Source organism: Fusarium phalaenopsidis (assembly GCF_050370095.1).
Source record: "Fusarium phalaenopsidis strain FUZ10S chromosome Unknown contig_32278, whole genome shotgun sequence".
NCBI classification, from domain to species: domain Eukaryota; kingdom Fungi; phylum Ascomycota; class Sordariomycetes; order Hypocreales; family Nectriaceae; genus Fusarium; species Fusarium phalaenopsidis.
The window spans coordinates 2,623,232-2,647,024 of record NW_028145417.1 but is presented as its reverse complement, the minus strand read 5'-3'; the positions used below and the strand labels follow the sequence as shown (position 1 = coordinate 2,647,024).

At 51.8% G+C, this 23,793-nt stretch overlaps 8 protein-coding genes across 8 annotated transcripts; 4 read left to right on the top strand and 4 right to left on the bottom strand.

Annotated features, from left to right (window-relative positions):
* Positions 1-574: 574 nt before the first annotated feature.
* On the bottom strand, positions 575-1,652 carry LRP88_01445 (cutinase-domain-containing protein; the record flags this gene model as incomplete). Its single annotated transcript, XM_083238128.1, has 4 exons — positions 575-991; positions 1,048-1,127; positions 1,179-1,272; positions 1,323-1,652. 4 exons carry the CDS (start codon positions 1,650-1,652, stop codon positions 575-577), a joined length of 921 nt encoding a protein of 306 aa, XP_083106633.1.
* Positions 1,653-3,593: 1,941 nt separating this feature from the next.
* On the bottom strand, positions 3,594-4,076 carry LRP88_01444 (uncharacterized protein; the record flags this gene model as incomplete). The annotated part of the gene is made up of 1 exon (XM_083238127.1): positions 3,594-4,076. The coding sequence occupies one exon, from the start codon at positions 4,074-4,076 to the stop codon at positions 3,594-3,596; it is 483 nt and encodes a 160-aa protein (XP_083106632.1).
* Positions 4,077-6,361: 2,285 nt separating this feature from the next.
* On the top strand, positions 6,362-7,255 carry LRP88_01443 (uncharacterized protein; the record flags this gene model as incomplete). The annotated part of the gene is made up of 2 exons (XM_083238126.1): positions 6,362-7,089; positions 7,237-7,255. 2 exons carry the CDS (start codon positions 6,362-6,364, stop codon positions 7,253-7,255), a joined length of 747 nt encoding a protein of 248 aa, XP_083106631.1.
* Positions 7,256-7,706: 451 nt separating this feature from the next.
* LRP88_01442 (uncharacterized protein) lies at positions 7,707-8,683 on the top strand (the record flags this gene model as incomplete). Its single annotated transcript, XM_083238125.1, has 2 exons — positions 7,707-8,173; positions 8,224-8,683. 2 exons carry the CDS (start codon positions 7,707-7,709, stop codon positions 8,681-8,683), a joined length of 927 nt encoding a protein of 308 aa, XP_083106630.1.
* A 901-nt stretch (positions 8,684-9,584) lies between these two features.
* Positions 9,585-10,817, top strand: LRP88_01441 (uncharacterized protein; the record flags this gene model as incomplete). The annotated part of the gene is made up of 1 exon (XM_083238124.1): positions 9,585-10,817. The coding sequence occupies one exon, from the start codon at positions 9,585-9,587 to the stop codon at positions 10,815-10,817; it is 1,233 nt and encodes a 410-aa protein (XP_083106629.1).
* A 1,392-nt stretch (positions 10,818-12,209) lies between these two features.
* On the bottom strand, positions 12,210-13,255 carry LRP88_01440 (porphobilinogen deaminase; the record flags this gene model as incomplete). The annotated part of the gene is made up of 2 exons (XM_083238123.1): positions 12,210-12,943; positions 12,991-13,255. The coding sequence occupies 2 exons, from the start codon at positions 13,253-13,255 to the stop codon at positions 12,210-12,212; spliced, it is 999 nt and encodes a 332-aa protein (XP_083106628.1).
* Positions 13,256-18,762: 5,507 nt separating this feature from the next.
* LRP88_01439 (uncharacterized protein) lies at positions 18,763-20,494 on the top strand (the record flags this gene model as incomplete). The annotated part of the gene is made up of 6 exons (XM_083238122.1): positions 18,763-18,888; positions 18,941-19,132; positions 19,182-19,325; positions 19,379-19,795; positions 19,843-20,097; positions 20,159-20,494. 6 exons carry the CDS (start codon positions 18,763-18,765, stop codon positions 20,492-20,494), a joined length of 1,470 nt encoding a protein of 489 aa, XP_083106627.1.
* A 464-nt stretch (positions 20,495-20,958) lies between these two features.
* LRP88_01438 (acetolactate synthase catalytic subunit) lies at positions 20,959-23,324 on the bottom strand (the record flags this gene model as incomplete). Its single annotated transcript, XM_083238121.1, has 5 exons — positions 20,959-21,017; positions 21,073-22,764; positions 22,816-22,883; positions 22,943-23,041; positions 23,182-23,324. 5 exons carry the CDS (start codon positions 23,322-23,324, stop codon positions 20,959-20,961), a joined length of 2,061 nt encoding a protein of 686 aa, XP_083106626.1.
* Between the last annotated feature and the right edge of the window lie 469 nt (positions 23,325-23,793).

Sequence of the window (23,793 nt, the reverse complement as noted above, 5' to 3'; positions counted from 1 at the left end):
ATGTGTGCCTCAGATTCTATCTCGCCGATGCAATTCCCCGGAGAAGCTACTCCGGGTCTACTGTGCGCTCCAAACCCCCTACGGTTGTCTGCTAACTGACTTTCAAGACTCCCCCTCTCTCCTACCTCCGAATCCTCCCCCTTGCTCAAATCAAAATGCGAAACAGGCTTCGAAAACATTCCCGTACCGTTCAGACGTCGTCAAGATTAGCGGCACCTTGCATTCATCAGGTGCGCCTACACTACCTCTACCACGAGGCAGAACGACTGCCGATCGGGTGCGCAGACCTCCTATCGACACTACACTGCACTTTGATGAACGAATTCGCTGTCTCGTTGAAGTCTCTAGCGTCAGAGGCAATCGAACGGATATTCAGGGGCTAATGCGCGGCAACCTTCTCCCCAACGATTGCATCGTATTACCCAAACAACATCGAAACTACCAAAGCAACCTTCAGGAGTCATACTCTGACGCCTTCTCAGTTGGAATTGCGGCATCCAGGGGCGGTTGTCTTAGCAGGTGCTCCATGTAAATCAAACATCTATTATATCCAAAAGATTCGCCCTACTCTACTTTAAAACAACAGCTCTGAAATGGCCAAGAACACAGGGACAGCTGCCAGAGCAAGGCCTGGGGCCAATCCAGCAGCACCATTGCCAGGAGCGGCTGTGGCTGTGGGTGTTGAAGTCGCAGCTGACTCGGTCTCCGAAGCAGTCGAGGCAGATCCAGTCGCGGTTCCCGTAGCCGCTTCTGTAGCCGTTCCAGTAGCCGTACCCGTGCTCGTGTTCTTAGAACCCTCCCTAACAGCCTTCTCATACTGGTCCACGACATACTCGACCACCTCATCGCCATACTTGGACACATACTCTCCATGTACATCCTCATCACTACCCCGATCACAGTACGTATCTCCCGTATCGCAGTAGGAGCGAATAATTCCAGTCTTGGTGTACTGATCCTCGCACAGCGTAATGTTGGTGCGGGCAAATACCTGTAATTCAGTCAGCCATTGGAGACTATAGCATGGTGTCACACGGCCAGACTTACGCCGTTCTTCTCGCCGGTGCCCTGGTTGTACGACGCGTTGGCCACGTGGCTCGGGTCTCCGAAGATGATGATCGCAACGACTGCTTCAATTAGTTACTGCGGCATGCGGCTTGTCAACGTGAGGTGCTCACCGCTGTCTTCGACTAGATCCGTAGAGATGGGCTTGTTATCTGGAAAACTACCGCCGCTTCCGCCACAGAAGGTGTCTGTAGCGACTTGGCCACCCTGCATGGCATTAGACATTGTTGAGGTTGTACCGAGGGCAGAAGACTTACCTGAGAGTAGCCAAAGACTGCAATCTTTCCATCCGGGCATGAGCTGTGATAGTTGGTGAGAAGCTCGGTCATGGCTTTGACACCGTCAGCCTCAGACTCATCGTAGGCTGGGTCAAGGAACGTTGCTGGATAATCGAGAGGCTCGACGATGGAACCCTTGACGCGGTCGGCGACATCCTCAGCGACTTCTCCAGTGATGCCAGCGCCCTTCTCCTCGCCTGTGCCTCGCGCGACAACCATGTACAAGCCATCGGCACATTCCACATTTTTGCTTTTCTGGGCGAGAGCGGCGGCGACAAGTAAAGCCGAGGGGAGAGTAAAGGGACGCATTTTGAAGGGAGAGGCTGGAAGTGTCGCGTGAGAGAGCGATGGACGTGTCTTTTTGATGCGCGAGAGAAGACGTTGACAACACGAGACTTTTGCAGACGAGGCCAGCTGAGCAGATCAGATGCAGCTGAGAGACGAGCTGCCGTTCTTGTCCTGGGTGGGTTCGTTATTTATTTGTTGGTCTCGCCCTCGTCCACGCGTCCAAGCTCCCCCGGAGCTTGGCATGGGTAAGGAGACCTTTTGGGCCGGTCCATCCGGGATGAGTCGCCAATGGAGGTTTAGTGGCCCCCGTAACCCCGCAAGTTGGTGATGGTGCCCCTGGTCCCGAGGTTCTTTTTCGATCTTTACATTGAAGCTTGTGAGGGAGGGGAGGGGGGAGATTTCATGCGGAGGCTGCCGGTATCCGATATGCATCTTGTTTGTCTGAGATGGACCGCATGGAACGCACGCAAATGGGTGACGTGCCTTGATGCTACCACGTTGGACTCGGCTCGGGTCGTTTGGAATGTGGCTGCATGACAAAGGACGTTGGTTAGTGGATGACGTTGAATTAGAGTCAATGGAACCGTTTCTTTGGCTGTTGACAAGCGTTGGATCTTGGCTTGACAGTTGAACCTTGTTAGAGTCTGACCTGCACTCACAAAGATTGCCCTGGGCCTTCGACATAATGAATGGGTGCTGCAATCGGCTTCCCTGCAGTGTGCGATTTAAGGTGGCTGGACAATTGAAACACCATTGGTGCGAATGCTAGAGGAGAGCATTCCCCCCTGTCGCCCAATGGCAGAAACTGCCCAAGCTCAGTGTTTCCCCCTTGCACGCGTGATGTAAAAACACCACAAGTCGCAGCATCGAGCTTTCTCACCAGCTTCAACCAAGGCCTTGACGATTGAAAAACCATCTACACATATTTCCGTCGAAAATCGAGACATGATCTGAGCCATTGACTTATTTTCAGAACAATGTTGTCTTGGTTTTCCCAACCACGTGCCTGATCCAACCTTGTTCTACAATCGGAATGCTACTTTTGGCACCTCGTTTGGTGGGCTAAAGATGTAAGCCCCCGGCCACCATGCGGAAGATCTAGCAAGAACCGAATACCGCCAACAGCGCACTGAGCCCGGAAAGCTGATTTTAGCTTATAAAAATACTTCTTTAATAGCGAGTGGACAGTCAATCAGGTTGACTATCATCTGGCGCACGTTTGAGCCGACGATCTGTCAAGCTACCCAAGGAGCAACACATCCAAGTACCTGAGGTCTGTCGAGGTTATCACAGCTAGGAAGCATCTGGGCCACATCCATAATGACAAGATTTGTGTGATAGGGGGCATGCACAAAGTGCTGAGTGTGGCCCCTTTACTTTGCGTTAGATTGACATGCTTCGATTTTGAAACCTGTGATATTTTCTCCTATGCCTAAAGCTCTTTTGAGATATAAAAAGGGACGTAAGATCGTCACAAGAACTGCTTTTTCAGTCTCAACTTGCGACTCTGTTCCCTCTTCTCCACGCCTGCTCCAGATATTCCGCCCACGTTCCTTCTTCATGCTCTGAGACACGACTCGGTACTTCGGAAACGGCTTGTTGGGATGGAAGCCAAGACTTGAGTATCAGCGACTGTCATGGTTCATCGGAGAAAATCAATCACATACCCAGGAGTAGGTCAGATGGAAAGATGAGAGGAATCATTCCAAGTACCACTGCGTCCCGAAAGAACCATCGTATGGCCGTGCAGGGCAAGTCTCTTTGTGAAGCTTCCTGTCGTGCTCGAGGCAGCCCTTGCTGCAGTAACGAAAGATCCTGCAGCCCTCGCAGATTATACGGGGCTTCGGACTCCCACAGGTGATGCACGTCTTGCTGCAACAATGTCTCGTTGGAAGTTCGTCGACCGAGTGTCTGCATAGACTTGGATTAGTTCATGTTTGAGAAGCAGAAGGGTGGGAATACTTACCCAAGGCCGTTTCCAAGCCTGGGATCTCCTCTTGCACCCCGTGTTTTGTGACGAGAGAGCGTTCTCGCGTACATAGCCTCAAAGATCCAGCGTTTGCCGTTGTTCTTGTACTCCTCACAGGCGGTAAGGACTTGAAGTTGGTGAAAAGGGGAGACGAGGTGTGGTGTGAACGCCTTGGCGAATTCGAAGTGCACAGGGGCAATGATGGCGCCAGCCTTCATGGCAGCAACGACAGCCAGGATGTAAGTGTAGCGTCCAGCTCCGAGGGTACAGGGAGAAGACATGTAGCGAGCAACGATCTCTTCCAGAATGGCATCGAGCAAGCCATTGCCGAGCATCTCAGCGACAAGCTCCCTGTCCTCGATCAGGGGGCGCCAGATGGTAAAGGTCCGGTCTTCGTCTCCTTCAGCGTAGGCGAGAAGTTCTCGAGCAATATCGTCAATAACTTGGCCAAAGTACTCGGCATCGTCTGTGTGCAAAATGTTGCATCCCTAAAACATCATCTTGGCAGCTTGATCGATCGGTGGAAAGTAGAGTGTGTGTGAAGAGGTGACAAGTCTAGAGAGCTCAAGAGGAGCAAAGAAGAGAGTATATAAGAATGCATCGTGACTGATTCAATGCCTATCAAGGGAAATAAAGGGATAATACGAATCTTTATAATTCCAAAATGGGACCAAAAGGCAAACGAGGTTAGTGGTAGAAATGGAATCGGCAAATACAGTTGGCGTTTGAGCAAGCGGCCAGCACAACGGAGCAAACCGTCCGAGGGGCAGTGAATCAGCATCGATACAGACATAAATCCTCGCCTAGAATCTCCCGCACGCCAATTTCTCTGCCTTTGCAAAAACATCCCCCGCTTTCTCTCCCTTCCACCTTCATCTCCCTCCACAAACAAGCACCACTACCCAACATCAACATGGCCTTGCCCAAGTTTGCACCGCCTTCTCTTCCTTTCTAATCATCTGCCTTTCCTTGTCTTTCGCGTACTATGCATCATCACAAAACCACATGGCCCTCCTAGGCCGCACAATCCTGGGCTGCACCCCCAGAGCAACACCAAACTCATCGTTTCCTTGACGCATTGGACGCGCTTACAAGAGGCTCTACATTTACGGCCCTGGACAGGCTTGCAAGAACTCTACATTCATGGTCCCCTACAGGCTTGCAAGAGGCTCTATAAGAGTTAGGTTTTCTGCATCGCACCAGTTTCCAAGAGCTCCTCGTGAGCTAGGTAAGGACATCCCCCACCTTTTTCACTCAGCGATAACTAACCGCATGTTTTACAATAGACGTCCCTGCAAACCTCGCATTCAGTCATGGGGCAGCTCCAGGCAAAAATAGAAGGGGCATGAAAGTCTTTGAGCTACCCCGTGGATCAACCTCACTCCACTAGTCTCGTTCTTGGCGCTCTGGACAGGCTTGCACGAGGCTCCCTACGAGCCATGTTTTCGGTCCCCGGCAGGCTTGCAAGAGCTCCTCGTGAGCAGGTGAGGATTGCCCCCATTCTTGTGACCAAGACAGCGAGAGCTAACCGTGTTTTCTACCATAGACACCCCGGAGGGCCTCATGTTCAGGCCTGGGACGGTTGCGGGCAGAAAGAGAAGGGCCATGGCAGGCTCGGCGATTCTTCACACGCCGGGCCTCCCGCATTCTTTCTGCCTGCTGCCGTCCCCATTCATTGGGGGGCGAACCCGCTCTGCGCCGAACTCTTCGGGAGAAGTGAGTACATCCAGGATTCTTGAGCATGGCTTCGCTAACAGCTTCCAGGCGCTCTTCAGCTTCAACCACCCCTTCCAAGGAGGTGGGGTATACCCAAGGTGCCCCGTTTGACCTCATGACGGGGGAGAGGGAGGATATTTTTTTTGGCTTGTTTTGGCTTGCCTTGGGTTGGGTGGTTCTTAACCCCAGGGCCCCCTCTGACTCCTACCCCACGACTGCGGGTTAGGCCCTGGGGTTAAAGACGGGAGTCTATATGTGGCTGATACGGATATTTTGGCGGACTGGATACTTGTTACGTTGCCGGTTTTCTGGCTCAGTTATCCTATCGAGGGCCGGGCTTCAACTATAATACAGAACACATTATTGTTACATTGTCGATGTCAACGGTATCGGATCACGACTTCGAAGGAGAACTGGGTCCTCACACCAACATCGAAAAAACTGGGCTCTTGGTTATCAATTTGTTGTTATCAATGACGTCTCCAAAAGAAAGCATCAGGCACAATATCAAAGACCACAGTAATCAACACATGACAGCATCAAAATCCACTGCTCTGTGACCCATCTCTCTTTCACGTGTCTGACGTTTTGAGTACAGTGATTATCTACCTGCATGTTTTTGTTCGTTATCGTGCTCGATGAGGTCATACCCTCAGCCCAACCAACTCCGCCTTGGTGAAGCTATCACAGCCACACTAAGCTCAGACACTGGGTCGATCGACAAGGATCAGCTTAAATGGCGCGTACCCCGACTCGACCAATCAGAGCGTCCCGTCCCCTGTCCCAGGGCTGAAAATCCCCTGGGGCGGAGTTGGGATCCTGGGGCATTGCTGACGATCAACACTTTCACTTCCACATCTGGTCATTTGGAGCGCTCCATTGGAATTCAGAGCTCAAGAGCTTATCTCGAGCTCTCAGTATTTAAGAGCTTACGACCCCGTCAAGAAGAAAGTATGTTTGCATCATCGAAACGTTGATATCCAAGACTCCTTCTCACCGTCTTCAACACCAGCAACTCAGATCTACACACATTAATACCTTCACAATGGGCCACGGCGACTCAAAAATCCCCTCCCCGCAAATGTCCCTCGAGTCCGCTCAAAGGGGCGTCCCTCCCGTCATCCGCGCCGCCTACAAAAAGTCATGGACAAAGATCATCGTCCACCTCGGCGAGCCTGACAAGGACCCCATCTACTGCCTTTCTCTTCCCCAAGGCTTCTACGGCAAGATGATTATGCACGACGGTCCCGATCCCGATTCCCCGGCCCTCGGCGGCGCAAAGCCAGACGGCTGGAGGGTCGACTTCAATATTCAACTCCCTGCCATCCCTGGCACCGACGTCGGGGAGAGCGTCGAGATCCTGCGTCACACGAGCAGGAAGTCTGAGAGATATTGGTTCGGTTTACAGGTTGGCGAGGGCGCGAACCGACACGTTGAACGCTTCGAATGGCGACGCTCCCACGGCAGCGAAGTCAAGAGCGTAGGAGAGTCCAAGTGGGGATGGAAGCTGGTACGCATTGGTAACATTGTGGACGACCCGAACGACGACGCTGAAGCTTCTGGCGAGGAACCAGACCGCCCTGATGGCTTCACGAGCGATGGGAAGGAGATTGTCGCCGTATGGGCCGACGGCAGTATTAGCTGGAAGAACAAGACAAAGATTGGAACGTTTGAGCTCCGAGGGAGCGGTCTTACGGGGGAGCTGGGCACACAATGGGCACTTATGGCTCTCTTGAGCTGCATGTGCCAGTGGCAAGCGTTGATGATGGCATCGTCGACAACGACAGCAATTGCTGTGACGACTTAAGGTCGTAACGGACTTGATTTGCAAGGGTATTCATTGGGAGCGTTTGGGAGCATGGTTAGGAGTTGGATACATTGATGAGTTTGTAATATCACGACTAGACTATTTACTTCAAGTTACGATACATCAGCTTAAACACGCTGCATTTGATACCGTCTCTCTATTCTACAATATAGCCTTACCATTCTTTGATTCTCATACCCCAGTCACCCATGTCATGATCTTCGGACCTTTCTAAAAGCGGTGACAGCTCCGTGAATCCTACTGCAACCCTGCGCGCCTCGAACGTCTTGGCAGCACAATATTCCCCAACTGTGCCTCTCCAAGTCAATGCCCAAGCCCTCCGCCTTACTCTGATCAGAAATCGCCGGGTTCGAGGCCCTTTTAGCCCTGCGGTGTGCCTGTGCAGCGAGAAGAGTTGGGCTCTTAAAAGGACCTGGCAACTCGGACCGTCTGCATCGTATAGTAGACCTTGAGCGTACGATAAATGCTTGGCCTTGCTATAAGGCTCTTTATTTAATCCCTAGTGCCCCAAGTTTTCTCCCAAATTCTGGATCAACTGCAGAACACAAAAACCACCGCCAAAATGCCGTCACTCACAGAATATTTTGGCCACACCATCACCAACTTCGGCCCCCTCACCACAACATTCACAGCACCGTCATCATGCGCCACCGAAACGACTGACCGTATCTTTTACGCCAACGCATCGAACCTCGCCCTACAATTCGGAAACCCCAAGTGCCAAGGCGGGTACGTGGGGGATTGCATTCCCTCTGGTTCGGTATACGATGACTACGTGACCTCGTACTGGGAACGCCCCATCCAGGCATGGTACCCCTACTTCTCTCCCGGATTGGTGTGTCCTCAGGGCTGGAGCACGGTTGGCACGTTTGCTCTTGCTGGGAATACCAGTTCGGTTGATGCGAGTGGTGTCTTTACTAAGGATCCGCTTGATGGCTATACTGGCAGAATGCAGCCGTGGGTTAGCCCCGAAGAACTCTGGTCCAATGCTTTGAAGCCATCTGAGACTCTTGCGTACTGCTGTCCAAGGTAAGTCAAATCATCTTTTCAACAATGCACTTAAGCTAATGCAACTATAGTGGATATACGGGTGTTGCCGGAGGCGCCTGCAATTCCGCCCTCGGCCCTCATGAATCATTCGACTACAAGTCAGTTTGCAGAGCGTTTTACCCAAGAGACGCCATCACCACGGTCTACACAGTCGAGGGCACTCCAGTAACGGAAGGGGTCTACTCTGTGGCGCCAGTGACAGAGAAATACACCACCACGACAGTAGCCATTGCCGATGTAACGGGCAAGGAAGAGAGGTGGGGTGATTGGGTGGTTGCCACGGTGTATCCTGCGGTCGTCCTTGTCTACCAGGAATCGGACGTTGCAAAGGCAAAGGAGCAAGGTGGAAGCGAGGGCGAGGACAAGGATGACAACAAGAGCGGTGATGATGAAAATGCGGCCTCTACTTTGTCAGCTCAGGGAATTGCCCCGGTTCTCGCGGTGGCCGTTGGTATGCTTGCTGGAGCTGGCTTGCTGATGCCTTGGTGAGCTTGTTCCCAGATATCGACAATGGTACATGATATTTGGAACATGTGTGGCTACGAGAACATGATTTGATGGAAATGGATACATACGAAGATACCTTGCCATGCAATATGAAGATCACTTGGATGGATCTGATTATTCTACTTAGTTTTAATGTCTTATCTTTTACTTTAGTTTCTTGTTTTTGCAAGTGCTCACTAGGTTTAATCCCATTTTCCCCTTTTCACATCTTTCTCTGTCTGGGTATTATCTTTTCCATGGCCCTCTTTCGAAAACTCGGCTTAATTCTTTCCCATGGTCCTTCGGCTGTCTGCTCTGTTCTTCAGTACCTGTTCTTTAAGGCTCAAATCATCCATAAGTGGTCTACATAACCAACCTTGTTGCTCAGTCTCCAAGCACCTGTACTGCCGGATTTCCCAATGCATGTCCAGACCAGCATGTGGGCTAGAGGCTCAACTCATGGCCTAAATCAACTCTCTAGCCCCTCTATAAGTATCTTGAAGAGATATATCTTCCGTGCAGGCATGGCTTGCCCCTTTCGTCACAACTCACCTCCCCCCAGTGCCAGATTTCCATCACGGAGCTAATAGGCTACACCTTTATATAGGTCCAGTTACTCATTGACAACACATTTAGCCTGCTCGGTAAATCTTGAACCGAGATGCCTCGCCGATCTGTGGGGAGGTTGTTGCGGGGAACCCTGAAGTGGAATGTTGGACAACAAGCCATGGCATGAAGGCCTTTTTCCGATGTCCGGGTATTCACATCCAGGTTTTCTCGGGAGTAAATATTCCGGCCATAGAACAGCATCCTTCCCAGTTATAAGTATATGGGGCAACTTGATCCCGTCCTTGTGATTCTCTGAGCTCCGCGAACAGGTCAACCGGACCTCGATAGAGAAACCATGCGTCTTCTTTGTTTATTTAGCTTATGGGCTACCTCCCTCATCGCCTTGGCCAGCCCTTGTAAGACAGATGAAGATTGCAGCCTGAACGGCATCTGCACCAAATCACGCAACCCTCAATCCAGTACAAAGGGGCACGTCAAAGTCTGTCTTTGTGATCCAGGATGGATTGGCGACGACTGCGGCAGACTGGACCTAGCACCTGCAACACGATACACTGGCTACAATAACACTTATGAGCCTCCAGGTCCCGATGACTTCAACATCTGGCCCAATGCTTCCTGGGGTGGCCGAATCATTCAAGACCGCGACAACGCTTCCATCTTCCATCTCATCACGGTCCAGTTCACCCGTGGCTGCGGGCTCAGGGGCTGGCGACCTCATTCCTACATCATCCGTGCCGAGTCACAGGACGGTCCTCAAGGTCCATATCACTACGCCGATGAGATATCCCCCAACTTTCGCCACAACCCGGACGTTGTCTATAGCCCGGCAGACGATAAATACTTGTTATACGCCATAGGCGTCGATTACGACAAAGAGTACACAAAGTGCGAGAGCATTAGTTACACAAGATGGCCAAACAACATCTCCGTCTCCACGGCAGACGACATTCGCGGCCCTTGGTCTCCCTTTGAGGTTGTTGTCAACAGCGACCGCCCAGCCGGCATTCACGCAACAAACCCATCAGCCTTTCCCCTTTGGACGCCCAAAAACCCTACCAGAGAGATTGTACTCGGCATGAAAGACTATTCCATCTTCACAGCCAAGTCATGGGATGGTGACTACAACCTCAAATACCAAGCGACTTGGAACGTGTCAGAGCGAGAGAACTCCCGGTGGACCGAAGATCCCTTCTTTTGGCGTGACAAGCGCGGTAACTGGCACTCAATCAACCATTGGCTGATAGACTATGTCGAGCACGACGGGCAACAGTGGCCACGAGTCGGGTCTCATCTCTTTTCTCGCAAACTCATAGGGCCGTGGCATTTCAAGCTCCAGGAGGCGTTTAGCTCCAACGTCACGTTTACCGATGGTTCTTGGCAGGTGTTTAAGCGCAGGGAGAGGCCCAAGTTGTTCTTTAGTGACGATGGAGAGATGACGCCGCTGTACATGACGAATGGTGTTCAAGAGATGAACCAGACGGGCGCGGCGTTCACGTTGATTCAGCCAATTGGAAAGAAATGGAAGAAGTTTGAAGAGAGTTTAGGCTTTGGAAAGGGTAGCAGTTGAGGCTTTTGGGTGGCGATATCAGTCTTTGTTCCCAACAGTCAGTTGCATCTGTATTGTACCCTCTTGTAAATAGAACCTGCCGTCGGCCGGCATTTCGAGCACTCAAGCAAGACTTTGGCGGGTGTTGAGGCCTTGAGACCATACACCTACCCGCAATCAAGGCTTTGAAATTTTTTCATCCTTCCCATTGCGATTTGCAAGCTCAAAGAACGTTCCTATATTCTCAAACAGTCTTCACAGTCAGCCGCGGCAGGGTGCTGGGGCTAGAACAAAGGTCAGTATTCCACAAACGTAGTGCTACGGTTGTGATTTATTATCTACTCTATTTAACTCTCATTCGCTTGCTGATTTAGTCCCTGTTGCACGATCTCCTGATAAGTCAGTCTGCAAGAACAAAGTTCCCTTGCTCATCAGCCATCGACTTTCCATTACATCCTCCCCAAAACATCACCAAGAAACATGAGTTCCCTCCACTACCCAGAGGATATTCTTATCGAGATCTCGCAATACTTGTCCTTCAGCTCTCTTCTTGCCTGGTCGCCAGCCAGTCGCGCTCACCATGTTGTCGTCAGAATGACCCGCCTGATCTTGCCCTTCGTCTCATTGGGTTTTTCGTGTGTCATGAGATCTCTGGTAAAGGAAATCCCCCAGAGTGCAACCCATGACAACCAGCTCTGCCATCCACCGAGAAAGTTCGATGCTGCTCAAATTCTTTCTGAGCTATAGGGATAATTTTCCCGAAGTTATTGAACGAATATTCAAGTTCTTGCTTGATCGGTTGGCAGGCGTGCCTATCTCACATGGCCAATACCCAGTCACGCGGCAGCCCATCCACCTTCTCTTCACCAGGGGATACAACTTCTTTGATACAGACACCAATGCAGTGATCGGTCTCCGTCTTCTGGGGCGTCTTCTGTATCTCGGAGCTGATCTAAACGAACCAGACTCTGAAGGCAACACTCCATTGGTGCTGCTCAGCCAACTCCCCTCCCATGCTCATGAGAACCAAAAACTCTACATCTCTGAAACAACCAAACTATTGCTATGGCACAGTGCTAGTATAAATACCTAATGGGAGAAAAAGGACTATGCTATCTACTGAATAGTAACGCAAGCCAGGACATAGAAAGGGGGTTAAGATAGATATAGCTGGTGCGAAGAGGAACCAAAGTGGCCGGATCGGTCGGTGGTCAGGTTGCTAGAGTATGGCACAAGGCACAACTTGGAGTACATTGTGTGTTTGTCTATTCAGAGGGATGATTTTTTATATAATGTAGTACACTAAGAGCTTTGACAACACCGCCTAGGCTGTAGCAACATGCTGGTGCATGTATCTGCGTTCAAAGACTCGTTATGGGTCAGAATCTGGTTCTCTCTAACCCTTAGACCACTCTAGTCCTTGGGTGGTCGATTGGCGTTAATCTCTTTGAGGATTTCACTTGCACCTCCTTTCGCCAATCTCGCAGCCAGTTCCCGCCCCAGGGCGGTGGCCTCATCGTCGTTTTTCACTGTTGCATCCATCGTGTCTTGAACGCTCTGGGAACCGTCAAGACTGACAACAATTGCTCTCATCCTCAGGAGAAGTTGCGACTCATCAACCCACTCCGTCTCAACGCCAATGGGAACGGTGCAACCGCCTTCAAGGGTACGTAGGAGAGCACGCTCTGCAAGGCATGCCAGAGTGGACTTTTGATCGACCAGTTGGTTGATGAGTTCAAGGGTTTTGGTGTCTCCCTTGCGAATCTCTAGTCCGAGAGCTCCTTGGCCAACTGCGTGGTAAATTCCACCGTCCTTAGAGCCCAGGTACTGAGTGATGCGGTGTCCGAGCCCGACTCGCTGTAGGCCGCATGCAGACATGATCATGCAGGTATACTCACTCTCTGGGTCGTCCACCTTGGCTAGACGAGTTTCGACGTTGCCGCGTAGGTTGGCAAAGCGCAGGTGAGGGTAGAGACGTCGAAGTTGTGCTGAGCGTCGCACCGATGATGTGCCAACTACAGCACCCTCGGGTAGTGTCTTCAGACTGTTGTAAGGCAAACTAGCCTTAACGATGAGGGCGTCACGGGGGTCGTCCCGTAGAGGGATTGCTGTCAGCTCGCAAGTGTCGGGCAGCTTGGTTGGCATATCTAGCAGGAGTTTAGCGCCGCTCATTCAGAAGGAATGGTTGATTTACCTTTGAGACAGTGGACAACGACATCAATTTGGCCAGAAGTGAGCTTCTCCTCTAACTCAGTTGTCCACAAGTTCTTGGCCCCAAAGCTATACAGCGCCGTAGACTTGTCCTTGTCGCCCAGTGTCTTCAAAGCCTCAATCTCAAACGTGCGGTCGGGCGCAATCCTCTGCAGGCTATCACGGATGCCCTCGGCCTGGACCATGGCCAGGTTGGATCTTCGGGTGCCGATTCGCAGCGGCGGCTGGGCAGTAGAAGCAGCTGCCATGGTTGCGGTTATTTGGATACAAAGTTGCAATTGGCAAAGAATGACTTGTTTGTCAGAGACTAGCGCCGTCTTATATACCATTGTTAGTGGATCTTGGGTTCCGTCCTAGGACATGATTGGTGGAGTTAAGAATGAGGTAGTAACATGGCCTTGTTGGATTTTAGTAGAAGACATTGGAAGAGTTATCAGTCGACAAATAGTAGTTCTACTAGTTGTGCTCACAATGGCCTCGAGATGGGAAGACTGCTCTTGTACCTAGCCCCCTTTCAGCCCTCCCCATACCACCATGAGTTTCCCGAGCCCTATTTCAATGGATCTTGTGATTGCTGCTCCTGTAAATATACTTTCGCCAAGTCAAGTTGTGAGCGAGTGACATTGCACTGGGCCTCAAAAAGGGTTGACGTTTCTCTAGTCAACAGTATCCCACCTCATCTGTGATGCTGTCCCGATCCAATGCTTAGCAATACCTCACTCTAACATTTGGGAAGAATGTAAATAAATGGATTATAAATAAGTCATGTTCTCTTCTAAAAATAAAAGGCTTTAGATAATCCTCCCTCATGAAAGTCTAGAATGACCATGTATTAATTGTGTAGTTAGGTAAGGGCGTATGGCGTAGGCCTGGTTCACCCGCAAGGCGACCCGACCCTGCCACCAACATGTCGGGGCTGAGGCTTCGCCTGCAGGTCGTGGCTGCCATAGGTAGCCTGATTTCAAACCCATAAACCCGGCTCCGCCCCCTCCATCATCTTTCGTCCTTTCTTCTGACCTGTTCATCCTCATCCTACCTCTGTATTATTTTTGTTGAGTTGCTCTGAGGCCCCCGTGCCCTGCCCTCATGTAGCCTTTTTGACAGAGTTCCTCCTCATCCTTAGCTGTCCATCATCGCGCCGACCGAACCCGAACGCACGCGTTCTTTGGTCCTGTGCCCAACCGCATCACGACAAGCGGCCCGAAGCCAAGGGTACCCAAGCACGGCAAGATGGCAGACGCCCTCGCCATCGCAACCGCCACCACGCAATTCACTGAACAAACTGTCAAGATTGCTCGATTATGCAAGAAGGTGCTGGTGGACTTGTCATTGTAGACAATACTAAGAATGCAAAAAGGTGTACGAAAAGGTGCAAGACGGGCCCGAAGAGGTGCGCGTTTGGAGGTCAGAGCTTGAACAGGTTCAGACCCTCGTGGAAGAGATCCAACGCTCCCCGGCTCTTGGCAGTTCTGTCCATGGGACTCCGGCCCTCGGGAGTGACCCGGCCATCATCAAGACTATCCAAAGCTGCACATCCGTGAGCACCAGCCTATGTACCATTTTCGATCGATTCGATTTCCACGACTCGGAGCCTGTCAGCCGAAAAACGTGGAAGGCCATTGGGAGTCTCGCCAAAGAGTCAGACATCCGAGACTTGTTCAAAGAGTCAGACATCCGAGACTTGTTTACACAACTCGAACGCTTGAAGAGCACGCTCACCCTGCAAATCCAGATAGTCAACTCGTATGTTATTCCTACCTACCTATAATCCTAACTTCACCCTAATCATAAGCCCAAGCCTAACCTGCCTACGAACTAAAGATAGGTAAAGGGGGTTAGGTTGACAGAGTAGTGGGCACACGGCTGACACAGAACAGGCACGAAAACCACCAAGAGTCGTCTCAACTGGACCAAGTGCTTGAAAAGATTGGCCAGAGACCTACTCAGACTAGCACCGAAGAGGAACATTGCCTTCGGGCATTGTTTGTCACTGATCCGACAAGTGACCGAAACGCCATAATCACTGCCAAAGACAAGAGGACCGCCGGAACTTGCGAATGGATCATCTCAACCGAAGGATACAAAACCCGGGAAAACCCATCCGAACCGAGCCTTCTCTGGATATCTGGCCCTCCCGGAAAGGGGAAAACATTTGTTTCGATCTTTTTGACTCAGTATCTGGAGGCCAAGGTCGTCTCGTCTAGCTGTACCCTCATCTATTTCTTCTGCGACAACAAAGTATCGACAAGAAACACAGCAGTCAATATTCTCCGTGGTCTTATGTACCAGCTCATTCAACGCCATGGAAGATTACTGTCACTCCTGATGGGGCATTGGAAAGTCCAACAAAGCGGGCTGTTCTCCGAATCTTCTTTTGAGAGCTTATGGACCATCTTTCAAGCAATGATTTCAGCCCTGATCGGTACGCCAATCTACTGTATACTTGATGCGCTTGATGAGTGCTCCGAAGCTTCTCTGGAACCGCTGTTATGCAAACTCAAGGAGCTATTTAACCCGGACAAGAGGGCAGGACACAATGTCAAACTCGCTGTTCTGAGTAGGCGACATCCTGCATGTCTTCCTGAGGCACTGCGAACCTTCAATCATGTTCAGCTAGACGATGAGAGTCACGATATTGAGTTGTACATTCAAGACCAGGTCTCGGCCCTTGGCGCGAGAAAGGGCATCCACGACGCCGACTTTCTTAAACACATCGAGACTGTTTTTCACGACCGTGCTGAAGGCACATTCCTCTGGGTCAGCTTCATGGTTGCAGATCTCAATAAGAAATCGGCCTGGGAGATTGAATCTTCCTTGCATCAGCTTCCTCGCGGTCTCGACGCAGTATATGAACGAATATTGGATCAAATCAAACCTGGAGATCAGGCAGCGGTAACCAAATTGCTGACCCGGATCACCCTAGCCCAGGTACCATTGTCGGTCTCAGAGCTTTGTGAGGCGTTTCAGATCGAGGGCACAGAATTCATGAATCGAGAAGACATGTGCAAGGGCTACATTGAAGCCTGCGGCCACCTACTTCAATTCACTAAGATGGACGATAACAGATACCTTGGCTTATGTCGCATTTGGAACGACGAGAACATTGGATCGCTGCCGCGAGTGACCGTTATTGGTTTCGTTCACCAAAGTGCAAAGGACTTCATGCTTTCAAAGTCATCGCATCCTGTGATGATGAGATGTCATATAGACGGGGATCAAGGCCACCTAATCATTTGCCGACGTTTACTTCAACACCTCATCCAGCAAGTTCCTGATCATCGGTCATTGGAGGAGTACTCGCACTTTGAATCCTATGGTGCGCTGTGCTGGTCTGACCACATGAGACAACTGGACAAGGCATCAACCCTTGTGCTCATCAGAGAAAACAAGGAGTGGTTTGCCAAAAAATCTCGCATTAGGGATCATGTGCTACGCTACAAGCGTCGATTCAATCCCTACGGATACAGGATGCCGCTTTTACATATTGCCTGTTATTTGGGGCTGTACCACCTTGCAGAGTATGTTCTCACATCGATCCTTTCTCGACTAAAAATGCAACTGGCAGTCGACAAAATATTCAAGGAAAGGTTTGGACGAAAACTGACTCCACTTCACTTGGCATCCGCCGGAGGCCATCAACGAGTTGTGTCACTGCTCCTGGACCGTGGTGCGGATCCGATCAAGTCAACTGGGGACGAGTTCTCCAGAACCCCCCTTGAATATGCCGTGACGGGGGGACATATGGGCGTCTTTCGTCAATTGGCTGAAACGAAGAAGGGTCAAAGAATGATTCAATGCCAGGTGTCGCAACAGGATGTCTGGAACAACCTGCTAACTCGCGCTGTGGCATCCGGGAACGAAGACCTTTGCAATGAACTGATTGAAAAGTACAAGTTCAACGTCAATACCATAAACTCCATCACGGAGGAGACGCCACTGGCCGTTGCCATACGTCAGGGTCATGTCCATCTTGCGCGGAGGCTGGTCCAACGACACAAAGCTTCGACAGACAACCACATCATGTTACTCAAAGCTGCTTACAAGGGGTTTCAACTGCGCTCCGACACTTTCAGCTTCCTTGTCGAGGAATTGCAAGTGAATATCAATGCTGTGGACGACAAAGGGAACACATTTCTTCATGTCGCGTCGTTTTCTTATTTCCCTGGAGCCAAGTGGCTGATAATGTTGGAAACCCTCCTTGCGCTGGGCTACAATTTCCGCGCCGTCAACAATGCGAATGAAACAACTCTCCACTCTATGGTTTCAGAACGTGGACTGTACCTTAGTAGTGAGAAGACACTAACACGGGTTATTGCATTCCTCGTTGGAAGGGTGCGGATTAACGTCAACGCGCAGGACCACGAGGGGCGAACTGCGTTGCACGTGGCTGCAAAAAAGACATTCGAATTGAAATGCTGGGCTATGAGTATACTTGAAACAACTACCAGGGCACTTCTAGATCATGGAGCAGACCGAACTCTCAGGGATAGACGTAGGAGAACAGCCCACGACTACCTCCTAGACTGCCCATCTAGGGGCCGTAGCATCAGCCTCCATGAGACACACGAGGCAGTGTTAGAGATTCTCCGAAACTACTCGACGGTCCCGGCGGGCCTGAGGTAGGCACGAAGAGGGTCTAGAGGGTCTAAGGCGCTGCAACTCCGAAGCTGCTCAGCTATTACCGTGCAACGGTGCCGACATGAATACCTTGTGGGGGACGAAAAACTGCGCCATCTATAGAACAGTAGCGCAAGCCACGATATGGGAAAGTGGTCAATCTGTATACAGCTGGTACTTCAAATCAAGGTCACATTTTCTCTTTCTACTTTTTCAATGGCGTATCCGTCACGTACCGGATCAAAGAACACATGAAGAGAGACACAGCAACATCAAAACCCAATGCTGCAAAACACCGTAATCCAAGGTCACATCGAGACTGCAACCTTGATCATCGCGACTCAGACGGCATGACTTCTCTGGGAAGGCTCACCGCGGTCCCATTTATTACAGCACCATCTAAACATGGCGGTACAAGAAGAAGCAGTACTTTGCGTGATGTCGAGCAGACTCTCTGAGGTCTCTTTTGAGCCCGGGCGTTGGCGTCCACGCAGTTCAAGGGTGAAGCCCCTCTGTGCAGGAGGTACGCCGTCACACTTTGCGTGTTACGACTTTGATCTTGCAATGTTGTGGATATTGCTTGAGTCTGGGCTACCGAGGACGTCAACCGGCTCACCGATACGGGCTTCGCGCCCCTGATGCTTCTGGCGGTTACAGTTGGCGATGGAGTTCGAGAAGAGACAGAGGCAAGGGAAATAGAATGGCTACTTCGAAATTTTGGGGCTAATTGAGGAGCTGAAGGGGTGAAGGTCTCACAGTGTAGGACAACTGGACTGAAGGGGGCGGCTTCTCGCGCGTTGCAGGTATAGGTAGGTGTTGAATAACTGGCGTACTCTTGTGAATGATATCTTGGAGAAATTTACAATATAGAAGAGATGATTAAGAAAGACATTTAGTAAAATATTCAGCATTAGTTGTACAAGATGAAGTGTAATCCTGCAGCATAGGATGGATGGAAGTAAACCTAAACATCCTCTCAACCTATCAGCACTGTACTTACCAAGAGACATTCCGGTCTACGACCCCGCCTCGCCGTGTCACACACCTCTACGTCAGAATGTCTTATCAGCCTCCCTCACAGAGGCGCCCGTGGAAGCGGGGAAGACTCTTCCTTTCACACAAGTAGACTCGATAAACAATGGCTTCAACCGTCGAAATCTCGCTGCCCAACGGGCTCAAGTACAAGCAACCAACTGGTCTCTTCATCGACAACAAGTTTGTCGATGCGACGGGTGATGACTTTACCGTGTACAACCCAGCGTGCGTCGCTCACCTATCTCTCATGCCTTTGCTTACCAAGACAAAGAACCGATGAGAAAATTATCACTATCAAGGGCGCCTCGGAAAAGGACGTTGACAAAGCTGTAGACGCAGCTCGTCGTGCTTTCGAAGGTGAATGGTCGGAGCTTGCGGCCGTTGATCGCGGTGCTATCTTGTACAAGATTGCCGAGCTGATTGATCGCGATCGCAAGCTTCTTGCCAGCATTGATGCCTTTGACAATGGCAAAGTATGAACTCCCAGAAAAAAAGAAAGGGGATAAGGTTGACAATTGGTAGACGTACACTGCGGCGCTTGAGGGTGATCTCGATGAATCCTACAACGTCTTTCGGTATTATGCTGGTGCCGCTGACAAGATCACCGGTCGGACGATTGAGACTTCACCGGCGAAGCTTGCATACGTGCTCCAAGAACCCCTAGGAGTATGCGGTCAAATCATTCCATGGTAGTCATTCCATGAACCATCACGGAGAAGGATGAGATGCTCACCAAGCCCAGGAACTTCCCCTTCATGATGCTGGCCTGGAAGGTTGCCCCAGCCCTCGCATGCGGCAACACCGTCGTCCTCAAACCCGCCGAGCAAACGCCCCTCTCAGCAATCTACTTTGGCAACCTCGTGATCGAGGCCGGCCTTCCCCCAGGCGTCGTCAATATCATCCCCGGCTTGGGTTCCGTGGCGGGTAAAGTGCTCGCGGGCCATATGGGCGTTGACAAGATCGCTTTCACGGGAAGCACGGCGACGGGTAGGGCTATCATGAAGGCGGCGGCTAACAACCTCAAGAATATTACTCTTGAGTGCGGCGGGAAGAGCCCTAGCATCGTGTTTGAGGACGCGGATTTGGAGCAGGCTGTGAAGTGGTGTCACGTCGGCATCATGGACAACATGGGACAAGTCCATCACCCATCCCATTCATCATCCACCAAAGCTAACAACCCCAGGTCTGCACCTCAACCTCGAGGATCTACGTCCACGAAAACATCTACGAAGACTTCCTCGAGCGCTTCGTAGAAGTGACAAAGGAGAACCAAAAGATTGGCGATCCCTTCGGTAAAGATACCTGGCAAGGTCCCCAGGTGTCGCGCACCCAGTACGAAAAGATCCTCTCGTACATTGACCAGGGCAAGTCTTCGGGCGCGCGTCTCCTGCATGGCGGCGCAAAGACGGGATCAAAGGGATACTATCTCGAGCCCACTGTTTTCGCTGATGCAAGTTTACATGAAGCCTTTTATTGTAGACGATGGCTAACCTGCTTAGACCACCGAAGACATGGCCATCGTTCGCGACGAGATTTTTGGCCCCGTCGTCGCAATCGCCAAGTTCCGCACCGTTGATGAAGTCGTCGCCAAAGCGAATGACACCTCGTACGGCCTAGCAGCCGCCCTCTTCACTGAGAAAGTTGCGAGGGCTCATACGGTCGCCCGCAGAGTCCAAGCAGGAATGGTGTGGATCAATTCGTCGGGAGACTCGCACTTTGGCATTCCATTCGGTGGGTATAAGTCGTCGGGAATCGGGAGGGAACTTGGACAGTATGCGCTGGATGCGTATACCCAGAGCAAGGCGGTTCATGTGAATCTGGGGTCGAAGCTATGAGCTACCAGATGAGCCTCTAGGCCGAGGACGAGTGAGTCACAGAGTGTAGCCTCTGAAAAGATCACAACCATGAGAAGCACACCAGTCAAATGAACCAAATATGGAGTCGTGCACAGCATTCATTACGTGGTATATACAACACGGCCCTCCTGGCCCTTGGCGTGCAATGCTTCTCTGCTGCTGTCTTTTCCCCCTGTCTTTGTCGCACGCTCCAGTGCGTCATGTGCCTCGTCTTGTCTTGCACATGGATATCCTCTTCCCTGTGTAATCCAGCCTTCCCAACTTTTGGTCTTTTTTGGCGTCGATCCTCGTAGAACCCAAGTAGGCTTGCCCGCCGGCAAAGCAGCTAAACTCCGCAAGCAGAACGAAATGAATAAAAAAAGGACATGAGGGAATATGGTATCAGATAGGTTGCGGCTAGTGATCAGGCGGGATTGAAGCCTGATGAGAACCTGGTTGAGGTCTTAACCGTGCAGACCACAGGTGCGCTCTCGCATCAGCTCGCGTCTCTTCTTCTCCTTGGCTGTGAGATTGTTAGCATCTATTTGATCTCATAATACGATATCAGGTCAACTTACTTCCGTCAAAGACAAGGAACTCGTGCAGACCGGATCCGACAGGCACCATGGGCAGGACAGGCACCTTCTTGTCAGTGATGACCTCAAGCAGAGCAGGGCCATCAGTGTTGATCAGCCACTTCAGGGCGTCAACAACCTCGTCGGGCTTGGACACGCGACGGCTCTGGATGTGCATGGCCTCGGCGAGCTTAATGAAGTCGGGGTTGGTCTGGTGGGTGTGGGCATATCGGTCCTCGTAGAAGATGTTCTGCCATTGTGTCACCATGCCCTGCTCCTCGTTGTTCAGGACAATGACTTTGACACCAATGTTGAACTGAGCAGCGGTGGAGAGCTCAGTCAGGGTCATGTTGAACGAAGCATCACCGTCAATGTCAATGACGAGAGCATCAGGCTGGGCGACCTTGGCGCCAATGGCAGCAGGCAGACCGTAACCCATGGTACCCAGACCACCGGAGGTGATCATGGATCGGGGGTGTCTCCATCGGAAGTGCTGGGCAGTCCACATCTGGTGCTGGCCGACACCGGTGGAGATGTAGGTCTGATCCTTGCGGTCCTCTGTGAGCTTGCTAAGCTCCTCAATCAGAGTCTGGGGCTTGATCAGACCCTGGCGCTCAGCCCGCTCGTAGTCGGACAGAGGCCACTTCTTCTTCCACTCGTTGATCTTGGCGAACCACTCCTTTCGGTCCTCCATGGTCTTGGCGTCAACGAAGGGCATGAGCTGCTTCAGGTTGGTAGCAACATCGCCCTCAATGGCCTCGGTGGCCTGGACGACCTTGTTGATGTTCTTGGGCATAATCTCGAAGTGGATAATACCACCACGGCCCTCAGCAGCAGCAGCCTTGGCGCCAGGGGCGAACTTGGCGATGCTGAGAGTGACACGGTCGTCGAATCGGGCACCAAGGGCAATGATGAGATCAGCCTCCTGCATGGCCATGTTGGCATAGGCAGCACCGTGCATGCCGAGCATGTGCAGAGACTTCTCATCGAGCTCGTCGTAGGCACCCAGACCCTGGAGGGTGGTGGTGACGGGGATGGAGCACTTGTCAGCCAGCTCCTTCAGCAGCTCGGGGCCGCCCTCGGAGAGGATGATACCCTGACCAGCATAGATGATGGGCTTCTTGGCAATGTTGACAAGCTTGCTCACACGCTTCAGGGAGGCCTCGAGCTGCTTCTTGCTCACCTCCATAGCGGCGCGGGAAGCAGCGCTGGGCAGAGAAGGCAGAGCAGTCTCGGTGGGAATAGCTCTCCGGAGGACACCAGCGGTGACATCCTTGGGAAGATCGACGAGGACGGGGCCAGGGCGTCCGCTGGTGGCAATCTCGAAGGCCTCGTTAATACGTCGGGGAAGCTCGGCGACATTCTTAACCATCACGTTCCACTTGGTGCAGGCTCGGGAGATACCGACGACATCGGCCTCCTGGAAAGCGTCACTGCCAATGGCAGAGGTGACGACCTGACCGGTGAAAACAACCATGGGTGTTCCGTCGGACAGGGCATCCTGCATAGGAGTGATAACGTTGGTAGCACCAGGGCCAGAGGTGACGAGGACAACACCGGGCTTGCCAGAAGCACGGGCGTAACCTTCAGCCATGTGGCCAGCGCCTTGCTCATGGCGGGGGAGGATGAAGTCGAAGTGTTTTGAGTTGTAGATGGCATCGAAGACGGGGAGAATAGCGCCACCGGGGTATCCAACTGTGACTCATGTCAGTACTATGTGCGGTGTCTGGAAGTGGTTACACGCACAGATGTGTTTCACGCCATGGCGCAGCATCATCTCGTGGAAGATTTCACCACCAGTCTTTCCAATGAACCTGTTATAACCATGGTGAGACTGCGTCCGGGATATGTAGGGACGGTGTAGGTAGCATACGACTCATCCATGTCATTCTTCCGGGGGTTGACGAGGGGTTGCACATGGCTCTGGTTCTTCTCGGCATTGAAAGCTGGGCTGGGAATATCGCGAGCTGGACTGCAGTCGCAATGTTAGTATATGCATATTGTAATAGGTGGAAACTCGATGTGCGCATTGGGGTAATATTACCCCAGTCCTAGTGGCAAACAGGACACGAGGGGCAATCGCGACAGCGCAATCAGGAATTGGCGACTCACGCAGGAGCAGAAGTAGTCTGATTCCGTTGACCGGTGGTGATCTTCTTGGGAGCCTGGATAGCGGCGATGGCGGATGTGGTGGTGAATGATCGGGTGTGGGCGACAGCCCGGATGGCCTTTGCGGCCTGGCGTGTTCGGAGCATCGCGAACGGTTGTGAGGAGGAGCTGGAGCTCGGTGAGTCGAGGAGCCACGAGGCTCGAGGAGGGCTCAAAGGGTAGAGGGGAGATTTGGTCTAGGAGGTCAACGATCCAGGAGCAGAATCAATTGAGGGCCCGACGAGAAGCGGAGAGGGAGATATATGACGAGGAACAACCCGGGAGGCAAGGAGGAAAAAGAGGTGAAGAGTCAAAAGTCAGTTTCGCTAAAAAGAGACAGAGGCAGAGGCAGAGGGGACCCGGGAAAAAATATCACAGCAAGTCGGACGGCCGGTGGCCGGGGTGGGACCGGCGTGGGTGTGGGGTAGGTGCCGCGCAGATTGGGTGAGGGTGACTCCTTCCCCCAGCGAAAACATGGGCGGCTTGCGGTACTGCGCAGGGCAGTCGCCAGGAGCACGGGCCAGTCGCGGAGGCGCCAGACCAGAACGGCCAGAAGAGCCACCAGTGAGGGGGCGG